We start from the raw sequence: 27482 nt of genomic DNA on the forward strand, positions 1-27482 counted from the left end.
GACAGCCCAACAACATTTTATCAGTATAACTTTTCTAAAGACAGGTTATGACAATTTGCATAAGAACCGTTTTTATGTCTACGACAAGTTTCAGACTAAAACACATCGACTCACAGACCTTGAATGCGCGAAGAAAACCTTCGGCATATATACCGTCAGCGATTCTTTTATACAAGGTTTCCCAGGTTTTAATGACTCAATGTATTAAATCAGGCATGTTTGGGCGACTTGGAAGAACCACCGTGCAAGCTGGACGGCTTTCCCAAATGTCAAAACAAGCAGGACTTAGACTATAAGAAGTGAGGTGAGGTTGAATTTAATCATTCATCCATTCCGAGTACAGAGCCTATAACGGATTTCCAAAAAAATACTTCTGTGAAATAAACTACATGTAATGAAATGTTATTTTTGTATTATGCATATCTTTAAAATAAGTAACACATTTCGGAAAATAAGTAAAATTGGATTTGAAACTAAATACGCATCTAGCTCAGACATGTCCTCGTGAAATACTAAACAACAGAAAATACATCAACATGTTAACAAATTGTTTTGTACATATACAAACTATGAAAATAACGTTTTAGACGACATTTGTACAGTTCTTTAGTGGCTACATCCTGAGACATCGCGTTTATCAATGTTCAAATTTAACTTTAAACTAGTTCTCTTCAGTGTCATATAAATGACATAGATAAGTAAGAATCAGTTCCCATCCTGACTGTCTTGCCCCACAATACTGCTTGCAAAATTTGGATCGATATCTCCACTTCCCATGGCCGCCAACTGGTTCGCACTGTGAAATATAGAATTAAACGTATGAGTTACAAGTCCGTGTGAAAACTATAAATTTGAAGTAACAGATTTTAACTTTTATCCTTGGCCTTTGATTCGATAATTATTTTAAATTTAGTAACTGCCTGAACCTACCATTGGATACACGAACAGAATGTTGAAACTGACAGAAGTACCCAGATGTTCAAAATGGCAAGCGAGCACTTGTAAGTTATCCAAATCAATAAAATATTAAGGGGGAACAGACATTAACACCAATGTGTACCTGTATTCAAACAATCCACTAGAGCTGCCGGATGAGGTAGAAACAGGTGTATCCCCTATGCCAGTATCAACAGCTCGGCTTTGCGTATTCTGCAATACTGTTTCTGCAGCTATCCGGTTTTCCTCCACCCACGTTTGGACCTGTTGAAATTGGGCTTGTGTCAAACCAAGAATCTGATAATTGGCAAGTTCTGGAACTGGTCGTGAACTCATTGTTGACGTTATGTTTGGCTGTTGTTCCTTACTTTCTCCAATATTCAAACCAAACTGTCCATTATTCTGTGTCACAATAAACACCACTTCTGTGTTTTCTCCTGTTTCACAAAATCCAGATTCTGCCGCTGTCATACTTTCTCCTCCTTGCGACATAACTTGTATTCCTCTCATATGGTTACCACTAAAAGACATATTGCCACCTTCCTTTGATAAAACTGTCCCTCCCATTGGCATAACTTCTGTCAATGTAACATTATCTTCTCTTTTGGGAAAGACTTCCCATTCAGTGGATGTAGATATACTATCAGTTACCAATGTTGCTTCGGGAGAGAACAATTCTCTAGCGAAACTTTGATTTTCACTCATTTCAGATGAAATTTCCATTGCATCAAAGCCTGAAACTGCAACACTCGCTGCTGTCTGAAAATTGTCACTCGGCAGCGTTTTATTTAGTATCCTACTCGTTTGGCTCTCAATACGCGACGAGGTTGAGCTTACTGGAAAGCCTTCTGTGATAAACGTTGGTAGCAGGGATTTTTCATCTGAGCTTGGTACCATCGAGTCAACATTTTGACTAGTTTGCTGGTGAAAAGAAAAGGCGGGACTTGGAACAGATTGTGCTGGACTTGACATTGGATATGGGCTTTGAGTTGGATATACAGGACTGATTGGTGGAGGTCCAGGACTCTGTGTGGCATGGAAAGGACTCTGACTGTGACTTTGTGGACTTTGAGCTTGGTAAGGACTTCCTTGTGGCGAAGAAATATTGGACTGGCAGCTGCTGCTCCGCCTTGGTGATCTTTTAATTTTGTCTGCATTATCTCTGCTACGTCTTGGCCTTTTAGTACATACAGCACCTGAATGATATTAAAATAAACAATATAAGACATAAACCTAATTGTAGGGGTTTTAAGTATTGAATTATTTAAAGGCAAATTAAAAATAGTTTAATCTTACTACTCTTCGAATTTAGTATTTTAACACCGAGATACATACCAAATTGTACACTCATGTCCGATCCTAGTGAACTGACTGATGCGCCTTCTGGTTTAGAAAGACTCACTTTTCTAAAATGAACGAAGAAATGTACAAATTAATCTAAACTTTGTTTTTATCAGTAGTATATTCAAGAAATGTTATATGGAATTTCTAGCAACCAACAAAATCGGAAAAAAAAGTAATGTTTAATTCAGATTATTAATTTTAGAAGTCATACGGGGATTCATATATAAAAAGAGTTTTGCAAGAAAATATTAATGGCAAAGGTCTTATATATGAAGGGTGTAAGAGAAATAGTCTTCTTATTCAGTGAAGTTCAAAATATGTAAATGTATAGACCATCAAAAACAGAATTATCTAGAATGGTAGAGCATTATTGACACATGTCAGTAAAATTAATTGGTGGAAGTAGTATATAAAACGTTTGATTAAAACCCAATTAAAGGATTTAATCATTCTTCGGAGCTTTATTCAATGCGCGCGTTAAAGGCAGGGTTTAGACATGACTAAACACCAGAAAAAAAAACCAATCAATCCTTATAATTCTAAGTAAACATGTTTCCACACAGATTCTTTATGTTTTAATTATTTTTTCCCAACGCATCGAAATTTCGAGATAGAAAATATATGTTCAATTCAGAAATAAGAAGGCTGTCACCGTTTTTTTCGGCATTGACGCAACGCTGAAACACGCGCATGAATTAAACTATGATAACGGGTTCATCAATGTATTAAAAGTTTAAATATGACGCGGAACAAAAACGTAATACTAACGTCATGGCCTGTTCCAATATGGCAATGTAAGCTTCTCTGGTATGTCTGTATCCGGAAACCGTTGAAGCTATCACACAAAAGATAAATTATTAAGAGAACAAAATCAATTATTAACAGTTAAACAGTAATAATGAAAACATGTCTGCCAGATCCCTACAGCAACAGCCATGATGACCAAAGACAGTACACGTTTGAATCATGTATGGAGTAAGAGTTATTTCTTTTGCGACCCGCAGTGAGCACCTAGACCACAATGTTATCCTTATGTGCGCGGTCTTAAATGCTATATATAAGTAATTTATATAAGTTCGATTTTTAATTCTTTTTCATAGTTAGAAATTTTAGGTAATATCTCTAATTTATGCTTGTCTAAATGACCTCTAAATAACTAAAGCATCGTGTGAACAAAAGCAACAGTCATAGAATGTCTAGAGCCGAATGAACACGTTTCAAAGAATTTATCTTAAAATCTAAGAAGAGTTTTTTGCAGTAGGTATATTCGGGTGTCAAAGAATCATATTAATAGCTGCAAAGCAAATATTTAGATAATGGCCAAATAACGTGCCAATATCTAAGTTTACTTACTTTTCATTTACGCCATGATCGAAAAAAAACTAGTTAGTCCTGTTGCTTATATTTGTCGCATGAAACATGATTTCCATAGGCAATATTAAGTAGGCAATATAAGGTATTTGACTGGAACTATATCAAGGCTCAAAGACGAACTAACCTTAAATAAGACCATGTCCTAAAACAGTACATTTGTATAATCCAAATATACTTTGATATACTTTGACCACTTTCGGCCTCCTGCTACTGAGCTAAAAACCACTTTGACATTTCCGTGTTATGTCTGACCATTGGTCAGCAGCGGAAGAAACGCAACAGCTATAGAACACAACTCACTGTATGAACTTTTAGAGTAACCGATCAAATGACAAGATATGAGTAGGTAGGCATGATGCCTCATCGAAAGAAGCAACCAACTTTAACGATACCAAACTTACCTTCTTCACAATATTTATCGAATAGTTCCTCCCTAGGTTTCCCACTAGGGTACAAGTAACGGTACATTTGTACTTGACTCTGGCCGTCTCTTCCTTTAATCCACGTCTCCTTTAAAATATTGGCAAGGTTGTTCTTTGAACCATCATCAGTTTCTTGTTTCTTCAACTCGCCTCCAAGTTTCTTAAAATCAGCAACATCTACGTGCTCAATAACTCTTTTTTTGATTGGTTCTAGCTGACTTGAACTGTTCCTTTTATTACCTTATGTAGAATTAAAACAAGCAAGTTAGGTATGCCATGGGGTATGTAAAAATTTAGTTTGTAAATAGCATTATATTTTCATTAGGTAATACCAATAAGCCAAATATATAAAGTAACAGATCAATTTCGCTTGTTTCCGTTCTTGGAGTAGATTCTATTACAAACAATTCAAGCTAAATGTAAAATTTGTATTTCGTTAAAATTTAAAATTTCTTGCATCCATTGATGATATAGCATGCCGTAAAGTACCGATGAGTTCTGCCTGCCAATACAACTACGGAAATTGATTTGTTTGTGCATTCACTGAACACTCAGTAAAGTAATACGATTTTGTTCCCTCTGAATGCTTTAACTGAATATAAATAGTTAATTATGTGGGAATAAAAAACAGATAAAACTTGTTTTTGCTTTTCAAAACTGAAGAATAAGCCAAGACCTTTGACTTCTTTCATAACAATTACACATGATGTCAGACGACCGTACACACTTTTCCTTCCATCACTGTTTGTGAAATGTTTATCCGAGAACCTCAGTATAAATGTCCCTGCTTGGTCACATCTTTCTAACATTTGCTCTGCAGTTTCTTTCTTCACAAAACCCATGATCAATCTAAAACAGCAAAAAAAACATCATTATCACCATCATCGTCATCATCCTCATCACTGCAATATAGGAACTACTTTGCATATTTCTTTTTTCCAGTAAGATAAACTGTTTTTCAAGACTTATTATTGATTTATTATATAAAAGCGGATTTTTTTTTCATTTGATAAGCCATTTCTTGCTGTTGAAAGTAGATTTTACCTCTAAAAAAAGTGTGCAGGGTGAGACACCTTTGAAATACTGAGTTTTGTGCGGTAAAAGTTCATCATTTCGCCTTTATTATTGTGGAAGAAATGTAGGTAGGTTTTACTTCTGCCCTATGATTATTTTTAAATGTAGAGTGCAAAATTTAAAACATTCTCACAGGACTCGGCCATGTTTTAAAGTCAAAATTAAATTTCTATCCAATTAAATCCTTTTACACTTGAGGTTCCCTAGAAAAAATGTCATTTTGTGTTTCATAATTGTTTACCAATACTTCGAGGTTTCTTAAATCAAGATTATTGGTTTAATGAATTCTTGCGGACGTTTCACAGTGGTTATCACTTTGAAATCTGTCTATTTAAGCTTGAGGAAATATCTTAAATTATAGAAAACTAAAAATAGACGGCATCGAAAAACTTTTTAAAAATTGCAACACAGTGCGAATCAAGACTTATCATGTTAATACATTATTAGTACTGGTCCACTACCTTAAGCATTAAATGTTAGGCTCTCAGCAATAGATTTATGATATCATCTATTGAAATTTATTCATTGGTAATTAAAAGGTGGCACCAATATTTATTGTCAACCATATGCATATGACAGTTCTAGGAGAACAAAGTAAAACCAGCCTAAGTTAAAGAAGTTGTTATTCACTGTCGTGGAAAGCAACATTTAAGTAATGCCATTGTGATAAACAAGTTCAATGATTATGTAAAACTGGTCTTATAATGTGGTCATAGCCAATATCTTTCACGTAAATACGCCTAACGTAGTCGTAAGCTTGACTGACACAACCTGACTGGTTATTTTTACACATTATCAGTATTTTCAATAAATATACAAAATTCACCATTATTAAAATCGCTTCAAAAACAAAAATCAGCATACCCGTCAATCCAGAATGGCTGAAGATACTGCTCTATCAGGTTATAAACACCAAGAAACCACTTCCAAAATGAAAACTCTGTGTCTTGCATATAGTTCTGCAGCATACAGACATAAAATAAAACATCCGCACATACAGTTTGAAAATACATAGAGTAAAAATGCAATGACAATATTATACAAGACTATTTCTAGAACATTTAACAAAGATTTCGAAAAAACACTAAACGCTTACAAGTCATTCTTGATGTTGACTGAAATACTGTTGAAAAATGACGTTAAACCAAAAACAAACAAACGAAAAACAAAATTCTTGATGTAAATGGTTTAGGGTCTGCTGAAATAAAAGTAAATAAGAAAAAAAGAGTTTAAATGATAATGGAAAACATGCACACGTACCCAGCAGAACTGTGTTAAAGTCACAGATTCATCATCTGGTGTGTTCTCATCACCTATATCATTAGGATATAATTAGTGATTTTGTACTTATACATGTATATAAACAACTGAAAAGCAGAATCATATCCAAAAAAGTGTTTAAGAATATGAAGGATATGGACTTTCTGAAAGCATACCAAACTTTCGTGTTAAATCAAAGATATTTAATGCCCAACTTGTCATATCTACGTTCATTATCAGGCATTTGATCAAATGTCGTGAGAGATGAGAGGTCTGCATGTTTAACGCAATTCTTCTCTTAGAATGTTTAAAAATTCGTTTAAACACCTTTGCTACGCTATAAGATTTAAATCGATTTTTGTCTACCCCTTTTGGGTGTGTATCATGACGCATTTTCTAGATTTGACACGCTCCGAATATGTGAAATTTTCCAATGTGCAATCATGATTAGTTTTCGTATCTCGATAACTCTCTAAACACAATAGCTTCATGTATTTTGCACTCATAGCTATTTAATAAATACCTTTTAATAATTAAACCGATTTATCTCTACCAATATTAGAACAACTGAAATAAAACATTTTATTTAAACATCACTTCGTGTGTTACAACGTAAAACAATCTACCAAACAATCTGTCTTTGAGGTGTTTGATGTTTTCCGGAGACAGTCGGTGTTGTGTTGATAATCTGGCCATTTTCATTTGTAACATTTCACCAACCTCTGACCACGGGAGTTCCTCTGGTATATCACTGCCTGGAGAATACTGAAAGTGATGTTTCTTCTTTATTTTATGTTAATAAAGATAAAAGGTAAGGGTAGATTCCCTGGAAGCATAGAACACAGCAAACGTAGCCATTGCCACACACTGTCATGCTGATCCGCCATAAATAGAATCTGTTGTGGAAAGATATAGTCAACGGGTTGCTTCATATATCCAGCAACAAGTATATATCTATTAAATTAACTACTTAAAAAAGGGATGGGACAAAAATGGAAGGAGGGGTGGGTGGTTGGGCGTTTTGAGGAAGGGGAAAGAAACACAAAGCATTAATGATCACGACACAATAGTAATTACCGCAGTCTAAAACAAAAAGATCGTTTATGAGCAAAATCGGTTGCAAATTGCACGTTTGTTAAGGATACGTTGAAAACATTCCCTGTATATTTATGTATTTCAGGTAATGTATTTCAGCTAGGTTGAGACAATACGCTTTCTATAAGATACTAGCTATCTTTATTCAGAAATCTCACCCAATTAAATCTGAAACCATTTGTCGCTACATGGAGTGGCATTTGAACCTAAGAGTAAGAAAAGCACCTGTAAATGGTATAACTCTAAAACAAATATACGTACCACATCAGTGGAGTAGCATTGCCACATGATAGAGGCCAGACTGTGAGCTTCCTGGTTGGATGCTGTAGTTACTACAAGAGGGAGTGACATCGTCTGAAATTACGGAGTCAAAATACTCAATTGTGTTTATAATATGAGATTTTATCAAATGATTTGTTACTTTTACTTTACAATAAAATCCCCAAGAAGATTTCTTGGAAGCATAGAAAGTAACTGAGCAAAATTATAACAGACTCGGTCTGACTGTGTCCGTTAATGACTGGTTATGTAATGTGCAGAACCATAATCGACTCTTAGCACTGGTTTAAGTGACATTCCATTATGAAATTTAATTGTCACCATGATCCAAAAGGACTATAAAATATAATAACACCAAGACGTTAATGTCATATCAACAGATTTAAAATATAATAACTTCCATTATTACGTTCCAATACCAAAACAATTTAAATAGTTCTATGTTTTATGAATACAGCAACAGTTTATCAAACAACAATGTCATAAAACAATGAAAAATACCCAGCAGGTTGCAGACTCCATTTGGGTAACAAAAATAACTCTGTATTTCTCTTCATGAACTTGTTTATTTATTTCTTTATTTGATCTTTTAAATGATTGTGCAAACTGCAAATTCTGGAAACAGCACTCCATTTTATCTTTTCCATTCTCTGCTGAAAATTTGATACTATTAGATTTCAGTTTCTTTTCGAATTTCTCCAGTCGTCTGACGTTAAGGTCTCGGTCACGTCCATGCAAACACTGTTTAAGATCATCTTCAGAAATGAAATGTGCTGTAGTTACTTCAGAATGTTTGCTAAAGCGATCTGCTGCTAATACCCTGAAACAGAAAAACAATAGGAAAATCGATACTTTCTTTAAAGGGTCATTACAATTTGGCTGCCACATTTTTTCTTATAAAAATGTAATGTACCAATTTCTTGTTAAATCTAATTTTCCATAATTGTTGTCTTAAATATTCGTCAAAGGTTTGTCTATTGATTAACATAGTAGGAAGTATTACTAAATCCATTGTTTTATTACCTCCCTTTATGACTCTTAATGTGTAGAAGTTCATTATGCAATATTGAAATCTGACAGTACTTTTCTAACCGCGCAGTTATGCATACTTTCTATTTAGATAGCTGTTCTGTCCATTTTAACATAAATTAAAAGTAGTATGGAAGAATCGTCACAGGTTATCAACAATAGACATGGATTTAAAGGTAACACATGAAATGATTTTTTTCTATACATGGACTCTATTATTAAGGAATCGCAGTACACGTATTAAAAAATCGTCATGCACTGAAAAAAGAACAAGTAAAAACATTACCTTACAGAGAACTTGGGAAAGCGTTTGTTGCCCGTTTTAATAAAGAAATTCCCTTGTTCAGTTACAACAAAAGTACTGAAATAGAAAGAATGGATATTTTTTGTCAATAAACAACTTTTGCACATGATAGGCAGACAATTTTAACTACAGATGGCAGGAACAAAATTGCAGGTAACATTATTATGGAAGGCATGATCATATATAAAGCACATACAAATTGCATACACTTAAATGCCTTAATGGTACGGACAGCCATCGGACAGATAATTAAATGCCATTTGAAGGTAAAGCAACAAATTGAATTTGTTATTAAATATGGGTTATATAATATAAGACGAAAGTCACGGTATCACACTAGATTTAAAATCAAGACATAGCATTAAAGATAAAATTATATATGATACTGCTGTTATAACATATGACTTGTTATCTTGGAATATGTGACTTATGGTTTCATTTAAAAGGTTTACACGCGGTTTTGTCTAGTGCCTTGCAAAGTAGAAAAAGGATAAGCAGAAAGCAGACCACGTAGATGCTACATGCATGTATATACTAATACATTAATTTAAAAATAATTGAACTGTGTTCAAGGGTATGATTGAAATAATTTTGATATAAACATGAACCTTTGAATAAAATCTGTCAAAATGGTTTGGAAATTCTGTATGTATATTTGACAGTCTCCTCCTGGTATCTCATTTTGAACGCTGGTCAAAATATTCTGCCAGGTAACAATACTACCATGTAAAACCTCGTGTATTATTTGCCCAGTAAGAGCGCACCTGTAAGTATTAATATTATGCTATAGTTTATACTAATTTATTTACAAGTCTTCTTAAAGAACACAATCATATACTTCAACCACTCCATAAAGAATGATATCAATTGCAAATAAGTTTAGAACGTATCGTATAGTATAATTATATATGAAAAACAAAGACAAATCCTCACAGAAGAAAACATATTTAGCCAACAAAGTTACCTTTTTTCAGCAGACCATACATTTTCTCTAGCTAAAGCTATCAAATTGAACCAATAATTAATTTAAAGGTCAGCTATATCGATCGTATACGACCATGTGATATATTGAAAGTAGTGCTTTTCTAACCATCCCATTATGCATACCTTCTATCCGGACAATTATCTGTTTAACATAAAATAAATAAAAACATTGGACTTTAAATACAACATCGTGTACGTATCATACAAGCGATGAAGACTTACCATGGTGCAATTTTATCTAGATCTGGCGAAGCCACCAATTCTGCATAATTAAACTTAAACTCCCGCTGCCATTCCTTAACATTTGACTTCAAGTTGTCAACAAGCTCTTTCAAGACATCGTAAAGGTCTTCAAACGTCTGTGACACTTTCTGAAAACAGTTTTTATTAGAAATATTTATGTTTTAGATATATATGAAATATTCAGCAAAAGGTGGACTTGTTCATACATCTAAATGTTATAAATAAAATAATAAATTTTGATATACATATGTACTTGTAAATACAAACTGTTTGCAAAAAAATCTATGATACAGGCTTTGCTGCTTTTAAGATGAATCTTGTGATCCTGTCGCTGTATCTGTGGACGGTGACACTTCTCCATTATGATTAACGCATATTTCAACCATAGCCTTATATTTTTACTTATTGGGTCTGTTAATGATCTTACACGGAAGATGTTGAGGCAAAATGATTTATAGTGGCGGGGGTTGGGGTGGTTTCAAAGCGTTAGCCATGTTTCCATATATTTATCATAATGATCCCATAAAATAGCTGGAGGGTTACTAACAAACAAAGTAATTACTTTGTTTTATCGACAACTTATTTTTAGCTAACCTGACATGAAATATACTGCCCCTCTACAGAAATATAGAGAGTAACCCCGTGACCACGTTTTAACAATTAAATATGTTAGAATCCTGTGGGAGGTATAACAATCCGTGTTCCATGAACTCTACACAGAGTAAGCTTGTTCTAACTTCTTCACATGAAGAAAAGGTGAGAGGTTAATAAGTTTGACGCCTGTCGCTTTGTTCTGGTCTAATATCATACTTTAAGCTGGTCTTGACATTTGACTAAAATGAACGTCCCGAGATTCAGTGTTGATACATTTTCTACTCATTTGGGGTTATGGAGTTCATTTTGTATCTGTAGAAATGAATTCCTGAGGTGTGGAGAGGGGTCATTAGGTGTGGCACATATAATAAACTTCAAACGAATAGAGTCGTTGGTACTGTTATGAATATATACTTCGAAGAATCTTATTTGATCTTAACTGAACATAATGGAAATGATAATACCCAGTACGTACCTGTTGTAGTGATAGTAACTCAACTATGAATTTGTTTATATCGCGGCCTATCTGATCTATCTGCGACTTGAAATACTGCTGGTCTGGAACACTTCCATTCTGTCGCTGTAATGCTGGACGTACCACCTGGTAGTCTAATAATTTTAGAAGAAAAAAATCAGTTAAACTACATTACAAATATGAGTAATATTTAAAAATATCTAATGCGCATCTTTCACGAAAATATTTCATTGTTAGATACTGACTTTAAATATAGAATATTCTCATCTAATGAATTTAGACTTGACTAGGTATGTAAATTGCTTTTTTTTCCTGAGCTATATTCACAATCAAATGCCATGTAAGTCAATGATTAGTTAAGGAAAACTTGCAGTTTTTAACTTTAACGTTAGCTCACATTTATTCTTTGCTTAGCTTTACATCTGGTACGTGTGTATTATTCCAAACCCATCAATCAGTACTGTTCATACAAGCAAACCTGTTATGTTTACATAATATACGAAGACCTAACTGCTCGTATTTTCAAATATGAACTTGGGTCTAATGTATGTTCATCTCCAGACCTATATAAGTAAGCAGTTAAAGCTTCTTTGCTACAAACATCAAGATTATGAAAGATAAATAACGCTGTATAATGGCCATCAGAGTTTAAATGTTACATTTTAAAATCTGTTTATACATATAAGCCACTTCGGTCGCATCTTGCTGCCTTGTGAGTAAGTTAATATTCAAGTGATTTTGCCTCTGTGACCAGTGCAGACCAAGATCAGCCTGTACAAGGTCTGTTCTGTTCGTTATTAAGTCAGTAAATTTTCAGTGTGCACCCCTTTCAATAATAACCGGTACTGCCCAAACTGAATGATAGACCGGTCTATTTTAGACCTTTAGAAGGGTTAAGGTTAAATGGTTCAATATCAAACAAAACCAATGTTTTATACGTACCTCTTAAATGTTGTTCTTTTTCTTCTTTATTTTCGTACAGATCTCTGAGAGCAGACACGTTGCTTTGAAAAGTCTTTAAGTTGTCATTTATGACCTGAAAACTTCTTTGTATATAAACTGTTTTAATAACGTTTACAAGTTTTACTGTTAAAGCTCTGTTGCTGATAACTTTAATATCAAAGCGCTTACTTTGAAATCAGAAACAAACGCCACTTATTATTTTAAAGAATAGCAGGATCTACTGTAAGTTAAATGGTAACTTCCTGTTCAAAAGTCATAGTTGTAGGAATCTGCAGTCATTGAGAAGAGCAAACATCTAAGTCGAAACTTTATATAATGTTCAATCCAAGAAAGATAAGTCTTTCATCGAAGAATTAAAAGGGAATGTACAAAAGGAAAATATACATGTCTGCGGTACTTAGACAAATTTCATTTCCTTTGAACACTTTATAAACTATAAACATATACCGCCTGTAACTGTCCAGCGCTGTTTATGTCTTTTTCGATTTTTTGTATAGCTTTCTGTATCTGGACAGTCTGAAATAGCCGTTAAATATCTCACATCACACCAATATTCATAAACCAAGTATTTAAGCGATTAATTTTTGTGTCAACTTAGGTTTAAAGACGTCTTTTCAATAAGGCCGTTAGTATAAGATGATTGTTATGATAATAATGATAATAATGATAATAATGATAACAATTATAATAATCATATAGTTGTCATTGTAAGACCATGTGTATATGGCATGCCTTTTATACACATGTATGTATACATTCAAAGTTATTGCTCTCATTTCTTGGTGACATACGTTGCCATCCTAGCCAGTGAAAAATTATCGATGTACAGAGACTTTGTGCTTTCCTTTTGATATGATAGCAAGTAATTATCATATCGAGTCTGTCTATTGCCTGTTACCTTAGATCCATTTAAGAATGTACCAGTACTGAAAACTGATTAATGATTTGCTTGTTTAAATCAATAGTCTTCACAACCAAAATAGTAATAAATGAGTCGCACTATGAGAAAACCAACATAGTGCGTTTGCGAACAGCATGGATCCAGACCAGCCTTCGCATCCACACAGTCTGATTAGGATCCATGCTGTTTGCTTTTAAAGCCTATTGCAATTAGAAAAACCGTTAGCGAACAGCATGGATCCTGACAAGACTACGTGGATGCGCAGGCTGGTCTGGATACATCCTGGTCGCAAATGCACTATGTTGGTTTTCTCATGGTGTGGCTCAAATAAAGTGGAAACTCGGAAGGGATCGAGCGTTTTACTTCAAGGTAACTGAAATTCGACTGAAAATTATATTTTGTACACGTGTTTTCGTGTCGCGATTTAAAAATGTCTTCGAAGCCGGAATTTTGAGACAAGTGAGTTCGAGCTATTGAGTTTAAACTGCACTTTATTTTTTATTAACAGAATATAAGGTGTAAGACAGTATTTACATTTTTAGGATTATTTCGGAGACACTTTAAGTGCATGCATGGACTGATTAATATTGACTTGAAAAGTAATGGCCTGTTTTAACAGGTATTGACCAACGTGGTTGGAGATAAAAACTTTTCACTGCACATCTAATTTTTTTTTTTGAATGAATGTTGCAGCAAGTGTCAAATATATCGGGTCTCGCTAATACTGTGAGACCATCTGTATGTTCTATAAAGTTAAATGTACTATGACTTTTCCTCCAAATATGCATAAAAGTCTTTACTGTTTTACCTGCATGCGTGCTGTCGAGTAGTTACTGAGGAGATCCACTTCAGCACACACACACTGTACAGCAAGGTCTACCCAGTCCTCTCTATGATGACCAAACGTTTCCTGAATGAGACAAGCACAGACAAAATCGTGTAAATCTGTAAATATGTCTATCCGTTGAGGTACGGAGCAGTACGTCTTAGTACGGGAAAATGGTGAGAAACAGGAAACAAACAAAACAATACAGGATATAGTGATAATGTTACCTCCATAATTGGGAAGCAAGAATGCACAGAATCATTTTCATTGCTGTTTACTGATATCGAATAAATGTACATTTTTTTCTCGATGTTATGCATTACATGGAGCTAAATCATCCCTTAATATTCATAAATATTATATATAGGCCTAGGTGTGGCAGCCCGATTAATCAAAATATTTAAAGCCCTCTACCCATTACTGTTAAAATCTGTTTTCAGACTACCTTCTCTTAATCATATCTATAAATTTAAACTATTGCCAGATGAAAATGTTTATAAAAAACAGGTCCGTATGGCACTTGATGAATACCTTTATTTTCTCTCCAGCTGCCGCCATTTGGATTTTGTTTATAACCTCTGTTTCTTCACTGATCACTTTTTCGAAGTCATCCAAAAACTTCCAGTACAATGCAAACTTCCTTGTCTGAGATATCCCGGTAGCTATGTCCTCAACTCTGTCATCTAAGTGATCTCTTTTATCATGAAACATTAAATGAAAGTAATAACAAATTAAAAACTGTTGCCGCACACTTATGTTTTCAGTACTTATAAAAGTCCCGTTTGCCTATAATAATATCACAATGAAAGCGAAATCCTAGTACGTGTAATGCAAAAGTTTGGTAAAGAAATGCGTGAAACAAACAGAAAAACAAGAGAGCCATGATGGTCCTAGGTCGCTCACATGAATTGCACTGTTTCCGATAAGTATATTTTGTTAGTTTCTAATAAATAAATAAGGGCTGGTAATGGTGTGCGTTTGGGGGTGGCAGTAGGGGGAGGTAGGATAAGACATAAGGGGAATAATGACATAGGAAACTAAGAAAAAATATCAAACAGTTTTCACGACATACATTTAGGAACAAGAGGACCATGATGGTCCTGAATCGCTCACCTGTCCCCACATGACCCAGTTTTGAACTGAGTATGACGTCGTTTTTTTCTATTATTTGACATAGTGACCTAGTATATGAGCTCATGTTACCCAGTTTTGAACTTGACCTAGATATCGAGATAAAAATTCTGACCAAGTTTCATGAAGATCCATTGAAAAATATGGCCTCTAGAGAGGTCACAAGGTTTTTTTATTATCTGACCTAATGACCTAGTTTTTGAAGGCACTTGACCCAGTTTCGAACTTGACCTAGATACCATCAAGGTGAACATTCTCACCAATTTTCATGAAGATCTCATGAAAAGTACGGCCTCTAGAGAGGCCACAAGGTTTTTCTATTAATTGACCTAAGGACCTAGTTTTTAAAGGCACGTAACCCAGTTTCGAACTTGACCTAGATATCATCAAGGTGAACATTCTGACCAATTTTCATGAAGATCTCATGAAACGTATGGTCTCTAGAGAGGTCACAAGGTTTTTCTATTTTTAGACCTAATGACCTAGTTTTTGACCACACGTCATCCACTTTCGAACTTGACCAAGATATCATCAAGGTGAACATTCTGACTAATTTTCATGAACATCCATTGAAAAATAAGGCCTCTAGAGAGGTCACAAGGTTTTTCTATTTTTAGACCTAATGACCTAGTTTTTGATCGCATGTGACCCACTTTCGATCTTGGCCTAGATATCATCAAAGTGAACATTCAGACCAACTTTCATGAAGATCCATGGAAAAATATGGCCTCTAGAGAGGTCACAAGGTTTTTCTATTTTTAGACCTAATGACATAGTTTTGGACCGCACGTGACCCAGTTTCGAAATTGATCTAGATATCATCAAGGTGAACATTCTGACTAATTTTCATGAAGATCCATTGAAAAATATGGCCTCTAGAGAGGTCACAAGGTTTTTCTATTTTTAGACCTACTGACCTAGTTTTTGAAAGCACGTGACCCAGTTTCGAACTTGACCTAGATATCATCAAGATGAACATTCTGACTAAATTTCATGAATATCCATTTAAAAATATGGCCTCTAGGGAGGTCACAATGTTTTTCTATTTTTAGATCTATTGGCCTAGTTTTTGACCGCACGTGACCCACTTTCGAACATGGCCTAGATATCATCAAGGTGAACATTCTGACCAATTTTCATGAAGATCCATTGAAAAATATGGCCTCTAGGGAGGTCACAAGGTTTTCCTATTTTTAGATCTACTGACCTAGATTTTGACCGCACGTAACCCACTTTCGAACATGGCCTAGATATCATCAAGATGAACATTCTGACCAATTTTCATGAAGATCCATTGAAAAATATGGCCTCTAGGGAGGTCACAAGGTTTTTCTATTTTTAGACCTAATGACCTAGTTTTGGACCGCACGTGACCCAGTCTCGAACTTGACCTAGATATCATCAAGATTAACATTCTGGCCAATTTTCATGAAGATCCATTGAAAAATATGGCCTCTAGAGAGGTCACAAGGTTTTTCTATTTTTAGACCTACTGACCTAGTTTTGGACAGCACGTGACCCAGTTTCGAACTTAACCTAGCTATCATCAAGATGAACATTCACACCAACTTTCATATAGATCCCATGAAAAATATGGCCTCTAGAGCGGTCACAAGGTTTTTATATTATTTAACCTACTGACCTAGTTTTTGATGGCACGTGACCCAGTTTCGAACTTGACCTAGATATTATCAAGGTGAACATTCTGACTAACTTTCATGAAGATCCATTGAAAAATATGGCCTCTAGAGAGGTCACAAGGTTTTTCTATTTTCAGACCTACTGACCTAGTTTTTGACCGCAGTTGACCCAGTTTCGAACCTGACCTAGATATCATCAAGTTGAACATTCTGACCAACTTTCATAAAGATCCCATGGAAAGTGTGACCTCTAGAGTGGTCACAAGCAAAAGTTTACGCACGGACGGACGCACGCACGGACGACGGACGCTGCGCGATCACAAAAGCTCACACTGTCACTTTGTGACATGTGAGCTAAAAAAGTGACCACACATCCTGGTGGGCATTTTCTGACGAAACAGAATATTTTGTACAATTTTCGTAAATGATCGACAACGAGATATTTGTGTAAATTATTTTTTAAATTGGGCCTGTTCTTTCTGACAAGAAGATTTCTAAATTTTGTAAATTTCTAATATATACATATTTGGAAAAATGACAACTCGCCCTGGCGGCCATTTCTTGACGAAACGAAATTACTTGAATCTTGGTAGAGGGTCACACAAACACTATTTGTGTGATTCACTTTAAAATCGGGAGAGCAGTTTCATACAGTTATTTATTTTAAGTTTTCCACTATATACATTAAGGAAAAAGGGAGCACGTCTTCTAGAGGCCATGTATTTTGACGAATCGAAATAATTTGAACAATCTTGGTAGTGGTTAAACATGGATCATTTGTGTGATTTTAAAATGGGACTGGCAGTTTCATACAAGAATATCTTTTAAATTTAATTTACTATAGTGAAGAGTGACTACGTCCCCTTGTGTCAAAGATTTTTTGACAAAATAATCTTAGTAGAGGGTAACATAAAGACGATTTTATAAAATTATTTCAATGTCGTTTGAAGATTTTCCATTTTTTAGCTCTGGCGTTCCCTGTATGCAACTAGCTGGGACGGTTAAAAAGACTACCTACCTACAGAATATCCAGGCCAAGTTTCATCAACTTCCATCACACGGTTTCAGGGGAGATGTTGTTTGAAGAAAAGTATGAACAATGGAAGGACGGATGAACGCCGGACGGTGAGTGATCACAATTAATAGCTAACCCCGAACACTTCGTGCTCAGGTGAGCAAAGCACGTTGTTTGACTGTAAACATTCGCAAGCATTATTCAGAAATTTCGCAAAGATGTGAAATAACATGAAGACAATGACGGCCACGTGGTCTTCATAGTTTGCCCTTGAATATATGCCACGATCAAGTTTCCATTCTAGATTTCATAAAAACAAACATTCTGACAAGTTTAACACGGATTGGCAGAAAACATGGCCTCTAGAATGTTATAAAGATTTCTTCTATATTTTGACCTTATGCGACGTACACTTTGAGTGCAATGGCCCAGTTTCCTACACTTTATAAACAAACATTCTCCAGGTTTCATATAGATCAGTTACAAAATATGACCTCCAGCGTATGAAAAAGATTTTTTTTTCTGTGATTTCACCTAGTAACCTGGTGTAAACAATTTTTTTTTATCATTTAACATCTAGTCATCTACACTTTTACCCCAGACAAAACGGAATAAGTGGAAACTCCACAGGAGCCTGTTCAAAGACGATGGTGGAAATGCATGCTACCATCCACGCCTTCTAGCCCCGAACTGACCAGAACTCAACATTCAAACACATTTTAAAATGGTCCTAGATTATACACATCTGACTAAATTCAAGAAAGGTCAGGTAGAAAATTTACACTTGAAAGTGTTTACAGCATTTTTGTTTTTTTTTTTTTTTTTTTTTACTTTAGATGACGAAGTTTCGAACTCTTCCGAGATGTTTTGAAGACAAACAATCTGACCTAGTTTCATTACAACTAAGCCAAAATTCTGACCTCTAGATTGTTAAAGACCCACCACGACCTAGTGACCTACTTTTTTCACCCACAAAAACTTCATGAAAATCATTCTTATAATACAGGTAATATATACAGCTATACTACAAGTTTTCAGGTGGACAATTTAGGCCCTTCCTGAATAAATGTGTTTTCACAACTTCATCTGTAAACTTATACAGGCAATCTCTTTTTAGCATAGTTTTAAGGATATAGATGAATAAATATCTTACACTGTAGAAATAAAATGTGATTGGAATTTAACTAAATACACTGATTTCTGTACATATTGCTACATTAGTACAATAAAACGTTTCCAGAAATTAAACGTATTGTCTTGGCTTAATATATGTCACTGTCAGTTTGAAACTAAATACTTGTAAAGCTCATATTTTTCATGCAAATCATGTATAATTACCATCATGGAAATACAAAAGAATACAGTTACTTTGTGGTGCGTCTTTAACTATTTGTGAAAACCCGGACGCCGGGTCATCCACCTACTACTAGGAGTTCACACTGAGATATTGTCCGTAAGTATTGACCTGGCACTCATTAATCTTCGCCAATATTTTCGGGCGTTTTCGTTAATTTACGCAATATTAGTATCCTGAAAGTATCTACATTACTAAAGTAACATGTAAAGTTAATCAATGACACGGTGGCGTAGAGGTAAGGTGTCTGACTAGCACGCACGTTACCATGGGTTCGAAATCACTTACGGAATAGATCTTTTTTCAGTTTAATGCATTGTAAGGTTATCGTTTACATTATTTTTATGTGTCATATTTCATGAATTTTGATTGTTTTCTCTTGTAATATTTTCTTTTCCTGGAACGTTGGTGACAGGTAACTTGTCTTTTTATCTAAGATACTATTAAAACAATTTTATTCCATTATTTTATAACTGGAAAATATGATTACTCTAAATAAATGAACCATAGATATCACGATACGTTTGATCAAATGAGTAGTAAGTCTGCATATAAAATTTGGGGAAAAAATATATGTTCGGACGTAGAACTCGAACCTACAATCCTGATATTGGCAGGTAAACGCTTTGTCCGCACAGCTACCTGCACATGCGACAGTATATCAGTTAGAACGATATATGTATACTATTTAGTTATACCGCTATTTATATTCGGACACCGAAAATTAATTTACGGAAATACACGGAATATTCATGAGTGCCAGGTCAATACTTACGGACAATACTTGAAATTGCACTAATATAAATATACCTTGACCTGTACACTTCAACGAACCAGTCGTCCATTTTACTCCTGACATATTGAAGATTTATATCTAGTTCCTCGCACAGTTTCATCCACTTCTGGCACAAGATATTTATTTCTGGATCGGTTGAATTCTACAAAAAGTAAACGGTAGTTTTAGCATTTTCACATCATAAAATTGTGAGCATGTTACCGGAAACAAATAAATTTTTTAGGCCTAAAAAGTCATATTTTCTCTTAAAGAATATGGTGTATTCCAGTACTTTATTTATCATTTTAAGAACTTTCGCTTTAATACTGTCAATCTGTACCGATAAGGGGTTGTAACGCTGTGTTACAGCATACTGGCATGTCATTTCATGTATGTACAATACAATATGACTTGATCTGGGATGCTGTATTGGGCTCTAGTGAATTTTGCCAAGCCGGATCACACGAGAGTGTGATCTGATCTGGCAAAATACACGAGAGCCCAATACAAAATACAAAATCTAGCTACTGTTATAAAGACCATTTCATGATATACCCACTTTTAGTTTGTCGTTTTGTTATCGGAAATCACAGTTCATCCGCGCTATTTATAGAACTGTGTCAGGTCATGCATATAAAATGAAAGTAGTCCGGCAACATGCAATAGAGAAAAAGATACATTACGGATTTTTAGTTGACTAACTTTAAACATGATTTGCTTTATTAAGATTGATAGACTATTCAAACAATAGTGTAATATGTATCATGTGGCTGGCGGAAGATACCATTACAATATTCAAATTACAGGAAATTATATTACATTTTTAACTTACATGCGTTTGTACATATTGGTGGATGCTCTCGCAATTGTTTTCCTGCTCATTTGCACTCATGTTCTATTTCAGAGGCTGAAAGAGGAAAATATACTGATATTGAAAATAATGAAAAATGGTATAGTACCGGTAATAATGCAATACGAATGATGTGAATATTTGACTCGGCCTTTAAAGGTGGTCAATCACATTTAATGACATTTTTTACTTTTTGTACATTCTGGTAGAGAATTATTTAAGGAACAAAAAGACCGATTACATAGAGTTACATTCCTATTAGACCTTTCTAACGTAAACGTAATTACGAAACGGAATACTGAATTCGTAAAATTTTAGGCTAATTTGTGGTCTAGGGGAGACAATTTCATCCAATATTAATGCAATAGTATCTCCCTTAGACCATTATTTGCAAATAACATTTACGAATTCAGTATTCCGTTTCCGATTTACGTTTACGTTAGAAAGGTCTAATTGAAATGTATATTTTATTATTTTTATAAAATTTTGTAATTACTCCCCTTTAATATGAAAGTATATAAAAAGCTGGGTATTTCTTTTTATTTCGATACAATGTCTAGTTTTACATTTGCATTTGATAGACATATCAACTATTGAACAATCTGAACCAAAATGCAAGTTTTAAAGCTGTGTGTAGCTTCTGAATTCATTTATTTCCAATCTATCTTGGTTGCGCAACCAAGATAGGCAAAGGGAGGTAATAATAATTTTTCAAACTTGCGTTTCTAATGAATTCCATCTAAATACATAATTTTTAATGCAAATATTTTACAAATATATTACAATATGTCTAATATTTATACATTTCCTTAGGCAAAGTATGTTTATCAAATTTATACTTATGATAAAATAACTCTATCTTGGTTGGGCAACCAGGATAGGAAAATGAAATTTTAAAAATACCTCCAGTGTAAATGTAATTTGTATTAAGTGTTAAGTGAACATAAATGAGTGTAAATGATCAGATGCTAAAGTTTCGAACAAATCCGTTACATGGCCAAAATCTGATTATCCACCTTTAAGCCGCATCGAGGTGAAGTTGGTACGTATCGCACTAAGAACAGACCATGCTATTTTGTATTGCTTGGTCAAGTTTTACGTATTTCGATTTAATTTTCTACGTAAAAATATATTATTGTCAACCTTATCAGTCCCTCTCGTGTATAAAGACGATATCACTATAAAACTAAGTTATCCCGTGTTTAATTCAAACTGTTTCTTTTATTGTTTTTCAAGAATCAGATGTCCGATTTTTTAATTTTTTTTAACGTTAAATCTTAAACATGTTAAAATTGCAGCAAAATTAGGAAGTGGTGTGTAAGTAAACGGTACACTTTTGTAACGGAGCTCTAGAACATATTTTTTCTGATACACATCCAAAGCATGTTAAAACGGAGTACGTATTATTTAAATAACAAACATAAAAATGCATTGTAAAACCGGTAACACTGATAATGTATAGAACTTTACAAAATGCACTCATTTGAAATCTATCAATGGTTTTAAACATTTTATTCCGCCTCGATTGACAATATTTTCCTTATGTTTGTAATGTGATATTTATAAAATAACGCGGGAGCAGTTTATACAATGAATCATATCTAACAATACATAAGGTATATGGTAACCTCTACGGAGAAAAATAAGATTCAAATACATGAGGAACGTTTTAGCTCATGTATAACATTATATTTTGCAGGACATTTCATTGAAGATACCTTAACTATAGCCACTATAAGGTTACAACGTGCTTGCAAATATGACTGAATTTGGCGTTTATTTCTAAATTCATAAAACTTTTGATAGCGTCACCAGAAATTCTTGTTTATAATTTATGACAGAAAATGTGTCCGGGAGAAGCAAATATGACGCTCCGAACATGTGGATATTTGGATTCTTTCGAGCAATCAATAGATATTGTAAAACCTAAATCTAGTTAAGCTGAGTGGGCAAAGTCTGTAAATAACTCTATTGTACAAAACAGTGCAAAAAGCCTTTTAATTGTAAGTCTACAAAAGAGCCGCGCCATGAGAAAACCAACATAGTGGGTGTGCGACCAGCATGGGTCCAGACCAGCCTGCGCATCCGCGCAGTCTGGTCAGGATCCATGCTGTTCGCTAACAGTTTCTCCAATTCCAATAGGCTTTAAAAGCGAACAGCATGGAGCCTGACCAGACTGCGCGGATGCGCAGGCTGGTCTGGATCCATGCTGGTCGCACACCCACTATGTTGGTTTTCTCATGGCGCGGCTCAAAAAGCCTTCAAATTTTAGGACGTACTAGTATACAACTTTATTAAACATAATGCTTATACAAATCTTTTGCAAAATAAACAGTTCAAATAGACATTTTGTAAACAAGAAATGAAGTCTGAAAGCTGTAAATTATCGTGTACGCATATGAAAACGACATGTGAAGAAGGTAAAATCAATCAACCAACCTTGTGTTTTGCAAAAAATGTCTATTCTCACTAATGCATGTTGATCTTATTCATCATAATGTTCAATAGGAAGGGTATCTTACTTTTAAAGATGTCCTGTGTCCAACTTTCACAAAAATATTTCATCTTTAGATATTAACTTCAAATACAGAATATATTTAATTTTGCTAAGATATATAAAGTAATTGTATACAATCATAATGAAATGTCATGTAGTAACAGTCGATTGTTAAAAAAGATCTATAGTGTTTTCTAGAGGTATTGAACATAAAGTTTTGTTTGCCTGTTGGTGTATTTAGTATCATCAGTATGTATGATTTAAAACCTAACGCACAGTACTGTAATATGTAATAAACATAAACATGTTAATTATATGTTTACATAAACTATATGTTAAAATTGTTCATATTTTCTGAAATCTGGGTCTAGTGGACCTGTAAAAGTTTTCAAGGTACTACTGTTTACACTGACATTGATTACTTTTTTTGTAGACAGTACACATATTTTCAAACAAAATTTTCACTCTTTAGATAATACAAATATCAGATAAATACCAAGATCGTTAAATGTTACTTATTTAGTGTGAACAGGATAGCTTTTTTTTCAATTATTATTTATAAAACCACATCTAAAAAAAAACTTTCCAGGATTATTTTACCATAAATCAGAATAATAATGTAAACTACTTTTTTTTAAAGTTTTTTTTTTTATTTCTATCAAATACTTTCAATACATTACATTATATTACACACTGATTTATTAAGTAAAAACAGCTTTGATTTTCGTAAGATGACATGTAAAAAATCACAAAACAAGCAATGTTCAGTTAAAAATTTGTCAGAATGTCTGCCTGCAAACTATTAAAATAAAGAAATGAAAATTTATACGATAATTTAAGTCTAAATGCAAACACTGTCGACCTACCATACACTAAAGCAGCGGTTTACTTGCGGCCTGTGTTTTGGCGCATGTAAGGGCAAAGTTTAATCAATACATATTTGAACAATTAATCTATATTTATTTTTAACAATTCTTTGTCAGACTACTACCTCAGACATATTCTCATACATGTTTCAGCGAAAATAAAAGACACTACTTAATGAAATTCTATGCATAAAACACATTATCCCCAGCCTTTGCTATAAAAAGAAGTGGGAATAACCAATTTTTATTTTTTGGAAATGGGTTTTTAGGAATGCATCAAAAATAAGTTTTTTTAATATGAAATTGTGGGGACCTGTTTTCTGTTCATAAAAATGTATTTCTTCTACAAATAATCCATTGAAATAAGTAGATACAGCAGTTACAAAATTGAAATATCAAGCCGGTATTTTTCGAAAATTTTTAATCTGAAACGACCTTTGACCCGAGTCATGTGTTGGATGTACATATTTGGAAATTTGGTTCCTAGCTGAGTTACATGTACAAGAATAGTTCACATTACAACAAATATGTTTACTTTGATTATGGTTAGTTCTGAATGATGCACATCTACTTGCTTTTTTATTAATATGCTTCTTTAATTCAGACATTATGATAACTGAGTTAATAATTCCACTAACCTGAGTCCTAGGTTCATCATATTTTTAATTCCAAATAATAACATTATCATCCAATTGTAATAATTCTATGATGAATATCTATTTTCATGATATAAGTCACTGTTTTTTAAATGTTTTAACTTTTTATCATCTTATCATATAACACAGAATTTTAAATCCTTTTGTCATTTTCAATTTTGTGTAAAAATTAGATCAATTTATGGGAATATCTTGTTCCCTTTATGGCCCATGTATGGCTGATCTGGAAGGTAGGGGTATAAGCCCCGCACTTATTTTACTACACATGCTGGTATAATCTCCCTTAATATCCACACATCGGCATTTCTTCTTGTCCTGTTTAATGCCGTTTGCTTTTCTGAATATACTGAGGGACGTATCAAGCCTCTGCACTGGACAGCATATTCCAGTAGTTTTGGTATCTTTTTTCCCGTAACCCACTATTTCTTTCATGTTGATTTGCACCATCATCAAGCCAAGACTGTCGTTGTAAAGAAACACACGGTTTTAGGAAAAAATGTTGACATGCTTTTCCACTGTCAAAATTCACAAGGCTAACAGGTCTGTCATCAATATTATCATCAATGTTATGATCATCATTGTTCCCATCACCTGTCGCTATCTCAATTACCTGACATGGCATTTCCTGATTTTCATCAACCAGCAAGTCTTCAATATTATTAGAATCGTCAAAGTAAATTTCCTTATCATCCTGTGACCACTCTCATTTGACTAATGATTTCTCAAACTCCCACTCATTATATTAAAAATAATAATATATAAAACAATGTATCAAAATGGCCCCTGAAGCTTCCAAAGTAATTTCTCAATTTTCAGTCATTTTTTTGTGAAATCTCACACAAAATGTTTGCCGTGGAAGCTTCACCATGTCTGTTCAGACGATTCCATTATTTCTGTGTACAATTTCTATTTGTTTTTATATTACATATTTTGTACTTAAATAATACTATATGCTCAGAACTGTATAATTAAATTATAGTAATCCTATGTTTTATAATGGGACTCTTTAATTTTTGAAATAATAAAGTCAACATAACAAAGATAATTCTGCAACTTTCTTGTATCTATGGAACTTGTCAATATTAAAATAATTATTTTATGATCTACTGACCATTACAGTTAGCTGTTTAAAAAAAAAGTCAGGAATTTATTTCATGACCCAGCAAAAAGCATTCTCCATCAATTGCATGTATTCACATGTAGGACTGCACTTTGTAACTGTATGAAGTCTAATAAAAGCAATTTGCACTAGTGAAAATTCCCCCATAAAAGAAATTAATATTTATTAACACAATTGAAATATGCAAATGTAAATTTTACCATAACAATATAAGAAATAAAGTCAATCACCCTTAGCCTTTTAAAGTAAATAACAAATGTATCTAAGAATATGACAGGTAAATAAGGAATTTGGAAACTTTAAAATAAACATTGTGACATAGAATATTTTTTGTAGGGTTGGTAAAGGCTGCTAGGCTTGTTGATTAATATGATAAATGCGATTAATATAAACTTTACATTTAAACTAAAAATGTGAATATACATTATTTTTGAAATACATGAAAAGCTTGGTGTTTTCTGTGCTGGTGACTAAAAGTTATAATTGGAGGCAGGCATTGCCAGATACCCGTCCGGCTGCTACAGACCGATAAGCCACACCATAAAATTGTGCAGCAGGTAGCGGCGATTTCTCTCTAAACACAGGGGTATATTTGAAATGGCGCTTCCTTTAACAATTAAAACCTAGGTACAATAAAATTTCGAGAATATATCCAAGTTATTTCGTATGAATACACGCAACTTCTAACTGAATCATAAAAAAAAAAAAGTGTATTAGTGATTTTGGGTAGAAATGGTAACCAAACATGCTAAACATGTTGCGCATGATTGCATTGAACATGCTAATCACCGTAAATTACTCTCAGCTGGCATTAATTCTCCCACATTGAATGTACACACGCACTGAATGTACGCTATTAAACCTATTAATGTTGGCGGACACAACAATAGCTGAAGACGAGTGTTTAGTTACAGTTATTTATGAAACTTATTGTTTGAAACATGCCTGTGTTTAAAGTTTGAATTTTAATAGTACTTTCAACTGTGCAGTTTTTTTCTTGAATTTGAAAGTAAAGAAATGTCACTTGTAAAACTTTGTTACCTGAAATGCAATACAGCACCTATATCTGCTGAAAAATTGAATTTCATACACTTATGAAAAACAGATAAAAGGCTACAAAAAATATTTCACTAAAATGCAAATTTTTAAAAGATTTCGTGATTTGTTTTACTGTTTGGACGAGTTTTAAAATATATATATTTTTTACAATTAAGTTAAAGATTGTCGCGCCGAAATACAGTTTTAAATAGGTGCGCGAAAACTGATAATCCTCTATTTTTGATAGCTGTTTTAACGCTATTAAACAAAATTAATTGTAAATGCAGCACATGATTTTATCATTATTCCTAGAAAACTGAAATCAAAGTTCTTACCTATGCAGTTACAATTTTATCTCCGTTAAAGTTTAAAAATTGCACACAAGTGCGGTATCTGATTATATAGCATGTGGTTTTGTTTATTTTCTGAAAATGAAA

The 27482-nt window shown here is 33.8% G+C and overlaps 1 protein-coding gene across 1 annotated transcript; it reads right to left on the reverse strand.

Moving 5' to 3' along the window:
- Positions 1-27482, reverse strand: LOC123552768 (uncharacterized). The gene is made up of 22 exons (XM_045342512.2): positions 27381-27482; positions 20851-20925; positions 20054-20181; positions 14635-14797; positions 14086-14187; positions 12824-12892; positions 12356-12449; positions 11414-11547; positions 10324-10472; positions 9726-9881; positions 9100-9174; positions 8286-8604; positions 7767-7859; positions 7037-7175; positions 6411-6463; positions 6015-6109; positions 4753-4925; positions 4056-4316; positions 3049-3115; positions 2272-2342; positions 1061-2132; positions 1-796 (listed from the first exon to the last, which is right to left on the reverse strand). The coding sequence occupies exons 2-22, from the start codon at positions 20908-20910 to the stop codon at positions 706-708; spliced, it is 3564 nt and encodes a 1187-aa protein (XP_045198447.2). The 5' UTR covers positions 20911-20925; positions 27381-27482; the 3' UTR covers positions 1-705.

Source organism: Mercenaria mercenaria, chromosome 15, assembly GCF_021730395.1.
Source record: "Mercenaria mercenaria strain notata chromosome 15, MADL_Memer_1, whole genome shotgun sequence".
NCBI lineage: Eukaryota > Metazoa > Mollusca > Bivalvia > Venerida > Veneridae > Mercenaria > Mercenaria mercenaria.

What these genes read in the sequence shown, in the direction of transcription:
- LOC123552768 (XM_045342512.2), bottom strand. Translation starts at nt 20,910, where the DNA reads ATGAGTGCAAATGAGCAGGAAAACAATTGCGAGAGCATCCACCAATAT. An exon ending in TTTCCCAAGTTCTCTGTAAG is followed by an intron (nt 8,605 to 9,099) that starts GTAATGTTTTTA and finishes TTTCTGTTTCAG; the next exon opens with GGTATTAGCAGCAGATCGCT. An exon ending in TGGAGTCTGCAACCTGCTGG is followed by an intron (nt 7,860 to 8,285) that starts GTATTTTTCATT and finishes CCGTAATTTCAG; the next exon opens with ACGATGTCACTCCCTCTTGT.